This window comes from Copadichromis virginalis, linkage group LG4, assembly GCF_057382275.1.
Source record: "Copadichromis virginalis isolate Kocher_CV1m ecotype Utaka linkage group LG4, C_Virginalis_male_GT1.1, whole genome shotgun sequence".
Classification (NCBI taxonomy): domain Eukaryota; kingdom Metazoa; phylum Chordata; class Actinopteri; order Cichliformes; family Cichlidae; genus Copadichromis; species Copadichromis virginalis.
In genome coordinates this window covers 7,809,984-7,819,441 of record NC_140621.1, presented here as the reverse complement: position 1 = coordinate 7,819,441, position 9,458 = coordinate 7,809,984, and the positions used below count along the sequence as shown (strand labels likewise).

The 9,458-nt window shown below is 37.9% G+C and overlaps 1 protein-coding gene and 2 long non-coding RNA genes across 3 annotated transcripts; 1 reads left to right on the top strand and 2 right to left on the bottom strand.

Annotated features, from left to right (window-relative positions):
- Positions 1-742: 742 nt before the first annotated feature.
- LOC146710757 (uncharacterized) lies at positions 743-1,729 on the top strand. Its single transcript, XR_014920268.1, has 2 exons — positions 743-895; positions 1,481-1,729. It is a non-coding gene; the product is annotated as an uncharacterized LOC146710757 (long non-coding RNA).
- A 2,077-nt stretch (positions 1,730-3,806) lies between these two features.
- Positions 3,807-7,176, bottom strand: eve1 (even-skipped-like1). Its single transcript, XM_085455339.1, has 3 exons — positions 7,173-7,176; positions 6,365-6,600; positions 3,807-4,322 (listed from the first exon to the last, which is right to left on the bottom strand). Exons 1-3 carry the CDS (start codon positions 7,174-7,176, stop codon positions 3,840-3,842), a joined length of 723 nt encoding a protein of 240 aa, XP_085311465.1. The 3' UTR covers positions 3,807-3,839.
- Positions 7,177-8,139: 963 nt separating this feature from the next.
- LOC146710755 (uncharacterized) lies at positions 8,140-9,236 on the bottom strand. Its single transcript, XR_014920267.1, has 2 exons — positions 8,902-9,236; positions 8,140-8,314 (listed from the first exon to the last, which is right to left on the bottom strand). It is a non-coding gene; the product is annotated as an uncharacterized LOC146710755 (long non-coding RNA).
- Positions 9,237-9,458: the final 222 nt, after the last annotated feature.

Sequence of the window (9,458 nt, the reverse complement as noted above, 5' to 3'; positions counted from 1 at the left end):
GGAAGTGAGGCCTAGCTGACAGCTATTGACTATAGTTTCATATGCTGGAATGCCTATAAATTAAACTGAGTGTAAAGATAAAAATAAATAAATAAACTATAGAAATGGAAGTTGAATTTTAAAATAAATAAATAACTTTTGCACAGTTGTTACCAGAGAAATGTTATTGCTATTAAGTTGGGTGCTTTAACATGCTTTTGGAGCTGACCTCAAGTGGCCACTGTCGTTACTCAAGAAACACTGACTTAATTTTTTAGCACAGGTGGAATACCATTTGTGTTAGCTTTGGTCAATGTAAAGACTGACGGCGGGTGAAAGGCTTACCCTAACCCCCTCTAAAGTATAATTATACAGAACCAGAAAACTTTGTTGTTATTTGAATAGAAAAAGAAAGTGTACTTTATTGGTCCCCGTGGGGAAAATCCCTCTCTGCATTTAACCCATTCACTCAGTGAAGCAGTGGGCAGTGTGTAGGGACGGTACCTTGCTCAGGGGTACCTCAGGGTACCAGGGGAATCGAACCCCCGACCTTCCGATCATGGGGCCACCACTCTACCTACACAGCAAATTCAAAAGTGTTACATTTTTTGGTGTTAATAGTCTCCTTGCAAAAGTAGAGTTAATTTTACTCTAAGCAGAGTCACATTCTTTTAATGTAACTCTGAGGTGTAAAATGATAGTAGTTAAAATCGAGTGTTAAAAATTAGTGTTTCTATTTCAAATCTGGAGGTGTTACAATGGAAACGTTAACTCTTGACCTCTGAACTCCTACAGGGGCTATGACACCAACAGAGTAAATTCACAGACTCCGCCCCCAGCACGGCTCCAATCGAAGCTGAAGTGAAGCCGTTTCGGAACATTTTGCTCTACATATTTGAGTTGTTTGCCATGCTTGGTAAGTCATTTTTTCAAAGATTGTTTCAATTATTTCTATTAGCTTTTACTTCTGTGGCTCTTTGGAGTTGAGACAAAGCTGTGTGAAAGGCATTAGCCATGTTGCTCGCTGATAGCATAATATTCTGTTTTAGCTAGCTGAAAGGTATTGTCTGCGGGCAAATACCACAGCCTTGAAAAAAGCTTGCATGTGAATTTTCAGTCAAACTTTTGGTCAAATACACCTAAAACAATGTCTAGAATGTGAAATGTTGGTATAATGGTGCTACTTGAAGCCTGAAAACGATCGCCCATAAAAAAAAAAACCGAGCAAACAGCAGTAGCAGACGTCCTGACTCGATTCTACGTTAGCATAGATCCCTCCAGAGTTTTGTGCACACGGTTTAGGTAAAAATGAAAAAGGTTGAGGTTTTACATTTAGTTCAGTATTACCTGTTGCCTGTGTCTTTGTCTTTTGGGAAAATACTTTACACAAGTAATGACTCAAAGAGGATTCCTTTTTTTTCTTTTACTGTGCTGCAATTGTTTACTGGATTATTTGTGCCATTAATTAGTGTCAACTAATTTTTATTCAATCTCCACACAGGATATGCTTGTGAAGATGGAATATGGGGGAGAGCAGAAGTGCGTTGAAGTTCCACAAAGGGATGAATGAAGGACATGCATATTGTATTGAAGAAATAAGTGATGAGAATGCTGTTATTTGCATTTACCATGTCAGACCTTTTGATAAACACAATTCTAATGAAAGTGAGAACATGTATACTGTTACATCTTTCAGAAAATGTTTTGAAATTGTGGTGCACAGTTCAGAATAAATGTTTTTCAATAACCATTGCATCTTTTTAGTAAATGTTTATTTCCAAAAGAAATTTCTAGAAGTTCAGAACAGTAAAATTCCCGCTTTTTAGAATGAATTAGAAGATAACTCTTACGTAGTTAAACTAAAATACTCTTTGAGAGTTAATATATAAACTCTTAACACCAAGTGTTAAATTATCAACTCCAGACAGATTTGGTGTTTAACACTAAATCAGAGTTAACGTACCAACTCTCCAAAAAGAGTTAAATTAACACTCTCTGGTGTGGACCCATATAGACACTTTAATAGTGTTGAAATCAAATCCGACAGTGTTAATTTGGACATGCTGGATTTGCTGTGTACTGAGCTATCCCTGCCAGGGAATAGGACCTAAATACTAAAACTATTTCTTGACTAATTACATTTAGGTACATTTAAGATATCCACAACAATATTTTTTTTCTTATTATATGGCAAATTATGATTCTGGAATGTTACAGTGTGTTTTTTAGCTCCAGTATACTGTCACTTCTTCACCTAAGCTAAGTCTGAATCAAATCAGTCCAACTGACACAAACTAATATGTACCTTTTGTGTCTCTGCTCCAAGATAATAGTAGCTTTCAAAAATACATCAGCCTTAAAAGTTTAATTGAAGGGTTAAATAATCTTAGAGGTCAGGAGAGTGTGGAGATAAATTTTAATGGTAAAGCTACATACTTTATCCTCTACATTTAACCCATTCACTCATTGAAGCAGTGGGCAGCTACCGTTTGGTGGATTTGAACTCCTGGCCTTCCAATCATAAGGCAAACATGCCTTTAACATTAAGAAGGTATTTGGAATATATGAAAGGGAAGATTTGATGCCAGTCAATATAATCCCAAAGTAGTATTCAGGAGTTAAACTGGGGAATAGTGCATGCCTTATGTGTATGAGCAGAAAATGAAAGAGATGTAGAGGTTAGAGTAGGAGGTGGATGTGGATTTAATATAATTAGCCGAGGAACTTAAACTCATTGGAATTGAAACTAATTTAACATTTCAAATTCTGTGTAATAACTACAGAAGTGGGGAAGGCTCTGTCACAATAACTCAAAAGAGTCATAAACTGTATAATATAAAAGAGAAAGCCAGTGTAACAATCTTCCTTGTCTCACATTTGCAAAACTATACCAATTCTGTCAATCAGGCAAAACAACATGATGATATTTCGCTTGGCTTAAATCTTTCTGAACTCTGAATTTCGGTAAACCAAACAATAAATCAGTTGCTTGACTTTTCCAAATCTACACCTTATAATAGTGCTATGTCCCATTAAAACATTTAATGAAGTTACTTTGTTTTGACAAGTATTTTAATTTTTTCATTTGGATACTATGGGTGCTCCATAGCATAGCGGTTGATTTCCATTTGGAGACACAAATTCCTGTTGTGTTTGTGTCATGAAGGCCATCCGGATTACAATTCTCCCAAATCAAACATATAGAGCTACCCACTGTGTTAACCACTTGTGGCAGCTCTAAGTAGCTTAATTTTGGTGTATGCTCAGTATACACTCAGCAATATGATGTTAAAACCACTGACAGCTGAAGAAATCTATAAGATAGATGTCACAATGCAGTGCTCTGGTCCAAACTGCTGAAATGCACCAAAACAAGTTTGAAATAGAGGTTGTTTTAATATTGAGGCTGGATATGCAATAGTTAATGAACAGTAACCAGACTGTACAATTAATAGTGTGCTCTTTTAAAAATAATACAAAGAAAAGGTTAAGGCTTTCATTTGGTGTGCTTTGATAGGCATAAATGTGGCCTTACTACTGAATAGTTTTTTAACTTACTTGAAATAATTATGTAACAACAGCAACAAAAATATAATACATCAAAACAAAACAGAATAACCCAATGCCTTCAGTTAATTGCAAATGTGATTTGCATTATTTTAAACAAGGCCAGTGTTTTGGGTTTCTATTGTAAAGATGCAGAGTTTTTTTTTTATTTCTATTAAGATTTACACAAAAATATGAGAGCTTAATCATCTGCTGCAGGTGATGCTTGGCAAGCTTCTAGTGTTAACAGAAGACACTGGAAATGGTATAATTTTCTTGCAGTAACATTTGTTTGATGATGTTTTCATCTAGTTTTACACCATCTCTTGTGTCTTCCCTACACTAGCAGAATGAGTGTTAGCCTTCAGAGTGCGGGGTCGGCCCAGTCCCAGTGCATCCATTCTTGCTTTGTACAGTTGTTCTGGGTCCCACTGCAGGCACAGTGAACAGGGGCATGAAGTAGGGTGGTGCATTATTCTTACAGAGGGGTAGAGTGCTACTGTTGTTGGAGGCAGCTCCCCAGGCCTTTTGTTGAATTGGGAGAGATGGAATGCATCTGCTGAACTCATTGGTGCACTGTATGGGCTGTGAGATGATGTAGTTGAAGAGAGAGCCAGGGGAGCATAGGGGTGGAGTGGGAGGTGTGGAAGGTGGGTTTGGATGAAGGTGTATGGTAAGATGGAGGAAGGAGATGTGCTGCCCATCAGAAGCCCCCCCAGCGGGTCAATAAATGGGTGAGGCCAAGGCAAGGAGTGTCTTTGGCGTTTATCCTTCATTCTCCTGTTTTGGAACCATACCTAGAAGGATGAAGTGAATTATTCAGTTCAATTACATTTTATTTATATGGTGCTTTTTCACAACAACACTTCTCTCAAAGAACTTTTTGTAAAGACTAGAAAAATTAAGAGAGGGCCCTAGGAGGAACAACTGTGAATCCCTTCTTTTCGTTTAAAAAACATTAAGGTTTAACAAAAACATCTAAAAATTTTTTGAGACATTTCACAGCTTGCCTGTGACACTAAAGGTAAAGCCAATGGATCACAACATTTCTATACCTAGAGAGGAGCTGCTACAATTTCTATAAACATGAAAATATAAATGCAGGGGTCTCACTAACACTTTGAATCAGATTACATAACACATCACTTAATTTTCTTTTAATTACTACTTTTCTCTATGTCAAAGCTCAGAATGACAAGTTACCTTAGGCTACGTCCATACCTACCCGGGTATTTCTGAAAATGCAGATTTTTCTATGCGTTTGCACCTTCTGTCCACACGCAAACGGCGTTTTCGGTCACTGAAAACGGAGATTTTTAAAAACGCCTGCCAGGGTGGATATTTTCTAAAACTCAGTTTTTGCATTTAAGTGTGGACGAGAAAAACGGAGAAAACGCAGCATCAAAGGTGTGCGCCTTTTTTGACGTCACACTGTGCGCCAGGTTATTGTTTCGGTGAAATGAATTTCTACAATACTGTTACTGTTAATTGTACTCTGTGCAGTGTTTAAATGCTTACATATACACACACAGTTACTGTCCCTCCACACATACCACTCGTGTCTGCTTCTATGCCCCAACTTTGTTTACTATTTCCCACTGAGGCTTCTAGACTTCTGATTGGCCAACATTTCTACACGGATAGGAATATAGCGCCACCTGCTGCTTTGGCATGTTCCTAGCATCGTTTTCCTTCATTTCTGACTTTTACGTGTGGACGGGATTTTAAAAAAAAAAAAAAAAAACGAAAACGGAAAATCTCCGTTTTCAAAAATACCCGTGTACGTGTGGACGTAGCCTTAGACACTGTCCAGTTCTCAACTATTTTACCAGCCCATAGAATATTGCAGAAGGCTGTGCTTCTAAAATGTCAGATGCCTGTGAAATTTTAAGGCTTTTTCTTATATTCCTGATCTTTCTTTAAGAAAGACTGCTACTGGTTGGCAAAAGGTTAGTGCATTTATTGTGTATTATATGTGCTGCCTTGGGTGCAGTGAACATCTCCATTAAATGTAGAGGCCCTAAACTTATCACTACTCAATCTACCATAACAACCAATGTCCTTTCCAAGGTGTGTCCAGTGATACCATCCTAGGTGGCAACATTCAAGTAATAGCCACATGAGTGTAATCAATAATAATGACCCAACAATACACTAATCACATAAGATTCTACATAATGGGCACTTTTACTTTCCGAATTTGTAAGTATATTTTGATGCAAAAGGTTTAGTACAATTACTGAAATAGTATTATCACTTTACCTTAAGTAAACAGTTGAATTTTTTCTTTCACCAGTTTGCAAAACAGTTCATTCAATACATAACCACCCCAGGATCTTGCTTAGGGCCCACGGCTGCCCTTATAACCCGAGAATATACCTCTGATGAAATATAGTGTTAATAGCCACCTTCTTGTGACTGTTTAACTAGATTGTCAATGTTAAGATGATTGAAGCAAGATAAAAAAGGATATCCTGTTTCACAATACAAACCAGTCTAAAGAGTATTTTTGAGTCACCCAGTGGACCTGAAACATCTTTGAGCACCAGTGGTTTCTTGCATTTGCAAATTTATTTCCGGTATACACGTATAGCTAGGTCTGTGATGTCACTCTATAGCCACCAACAGCTGGATTAACAGCCATTAATCTGTTTGTTATATAATTTACATTCACCTTTCATAACGTGTTTAATTTTCTTAGGAAAAGTAAGATTCCCCATATTTTTAGTTTATTTCTGTTATACAACTGTAGCATAGACCGAACAAAAATACAGCTTATTTGTTAAATATGGCTTTGGCGTGGCCCTTTATTTTCACTGACTGCAGTTAAACACGGTACCTTTATTGTAGTCTCCGGTAAATTGAGCGCAGTAGCCAGTTCGCAGCGCCGGGGTCTGGATACATAGTTTTCCTTGCCATATTCCTGCTCCAGACGAGACAGCTGCTCCCGCGTGAACGCCGTCCGATGCCGTCGGCTTTGGTCCAACAGGGTGCTCTGTGAGTCTTGCTGCTCTTTACCGGTGGAACTGTGCACTACCGCAGTACCAGCCACCGGATTCTGTCTGCCCTGTGCTACTGAAATGAGACATTTAGATACAGACGCACAGTCGGACACTTTACAGTAAGGATAGTAATAACTTACCTGTTAATTCCCAAATGGGTCTAATAAATCGCTGCAGAACCCTCACCGTTAACTTTTTGTTTTAGGGGTCCTGGAAAACCCAGTCTCCTTTTAAAAGCTCAGAGACAGAATTATTAACTTATTTGCTTGTAATAATTAACACGGACTTCTCGTGCTTTTATGAGAATTACTGTTAACCTGGTTTTGGGCTGATATGGTTTCGGTGAATCCCACATTCTGATTAGGGCGTGAACTCCATCTGCAGCATATTAAACAATATTTACTAACCACATTTATCCTAAAAGCTCTTAAGGAAGGTCGAACTGTCTGAAGTCTAACTGACCTAAACACGCGATCCATTGACTCCTGCATGCAGAGTTCGGTCAGGTATATAGAAAACTATTTTACGAGGAAGTTTTGCAATTGTTATCATCTTAAAAGGACAGTTTGGGTGTAACGAAGTAAAACCAAGTGTTAAATTATGGCTATATAATTTTTAAATCTATTTTAAAGGGAAGTTACTTACGCATCGGTTGTTGTTTTGTTCACCGTGTAAAATAAAAATCTCTTTAGGTGCTCCTTCAGATCAACCCTAGCAACAAATGCTACTTGCAGCCCGAAACCACACTTACACACAGGTCTGTTTAGATAGAGCTAGATGATGAGGTGTTTCAGTCGTCTCATCTGCCCCACCCCTCACCCACCGCAGAACATCTATGATCCCCGGGGCAGCGCTCCTCTCCTCCCTTATCCCAGGCGCTCCAGACGGGCGCCGGCGTGTGCGTCGGCTCGCGGAGGCGCCGCGGCCCGGAGAGGTGTTAACGGTGTTTAGGGGTAAACCCTTTGTTCTCCGTCTCAGCCTTTGTACTTTTGTTATGGAGAATTAAAGAGAAGAGACAGCAGCCAGACCCTCATTGTTCTCCAGCGTTTGATGTTTCTGTGTTTGGAAGTAAATCATTACAGGCCTAATGGCTCCAAATTGGCCAAGGTGGCACACTGGAAATAGATTATTACTATAGATAATATCAACTATTGGTGTTAAAGATGCAGTTTTGATTTAGTTGCTTGAAACATCACAATATTCCATAAACACACAGCAAATCCAGCATGTCCAAATTAACACTGTCAGATTTGATTTCAACACTATTAAAGTGTCTATATGGGTCCACACCAGAGACTGATAATTTAACTCTTTTTGGAGAGTTGGTACGTTAACTCTGATTTAGTGTTAAACACCAAATCTGTCTGGAGTTGATAATTTAACACTTGGTGTTAAGAGTTTATATATTAACTCTCAAAGAGTATTTTAGTTTAACTACGTAAGAGTTATCTTCTAATTCATTCTAAAAAGCGGGAATTTTACTGTTCTGAACTTCTAGAAATTTCTTTTGGAAATAAACATTTACTAAAAAGATGCAATGGTTTTTGAAAAACATTTATTCTGAACTGTGCACCACAATTTCAAAACATTTTCTGAAAGATGTAACAGTATGCATGTTCTCACTTTTATTAGAATTTTGTTTATCAAAAGGTCTGACATGGTAAATGCAAATAACAGCATTCTCATCACTTATTTCTTCAATACAATATGCATGTCCTTCATTCATCCCTTTGTGGAACTTCAACGCACTTCTGCTCTCCCCCATATTCCATCTTCACAAGCATATCCTGTGTGGAGATTGAATAAAAATTAGTTGACACTAATTAACGGCACAAATAATCCAGTAAACAATTGCAGCACAGTAAAAAAAAAAAAAAGGAATCCTCTTTGAGCCATTACTTGTGTAAAGTATTTTCCCAAAAGACAAGGACACAGGCAACAGGTAATACTGAACTAAATGTAAAACCTCAACCTTTTTCATTTTTACCTAAACCGTGTGCACAAAACTCTGGAGGGATCTATGCTACCGTAGAATCGAGTCAGGACGTCTGCTACTGCTGTTTGCTCGTTTTTTGTTTTTTTTTATGGGCGATCGTTTTCAGGCTTCAAGTAGCACCATTATACCAACATTTCACATTCTAGACATTGTTTTAGGTGTATTTGACCAAACGTTTGACTGAAAATTCACATGCAAGCTTTTTTCAAGGCTGTGGTATTTGCCCGCAAACAATACCTTTCAGCTAGCTAAAACAGAATATTATGCTATCAGCGAGCAACGTGGCTAATGCCTTTCACACAGCTTTGTCTCAACTCCAAAGAGCCACAGAAGTAAAGGCTAATAACAATTGAAACAATCTTTGAAAAAATGACTTACCAAGCATGGCAAACAACTCAAATATGTAGAGCAAAATGTTCTGAAACGGCTTCACTTCAGCTTCGATTGGAGCCGTGCTGGGGGCGGAGTCTGCGAATTTACTCTGTTGGTGTCATAGCCCCTCTAGGAGTTCAGAGTTAAGAGGTCAAGAGTTAATGTTTCCATTGTAACACCTCCAGATTTGACAGAGAAACACTCATTTTTAACACTCGATTTTAACTACTATCATTTTACACCTCAGAGTTACATTAAAAGAATGTGACTCTGCTTAGAGTAAAATTAACTCTACTTTTGCAAGGAGACTATTAACACCAAAAAATTTAACACTTTTGAATTTGCTGTGCACTTTTAACACAAATACGCACAGCTGCAGTTTCATATACCAGCATATGAAATTGTAATACGCATATTACTCTCTGTATTGAAATAACAAAGAAAAAAAAGCTTTATCTTTCCTGCGAAAAATAAACCAAACATTCCAATCTTGGCTAATCGCCGATTAATTCATTTATTATGATAATAAATATCATATTTATTTATCAGCGGAGGTCAGAGAC

Coding starts and splice junctions, on each gene's coding strand:
- eve1 (XM_085455339.1), bottom strand. Junction 4,323..6,364: donor TACCGGAGACTACAATAAAG/GTACCGTGTTTA, acceptor TCATCCTTCTAG/GTATGGTTCCAAAACAGGAG.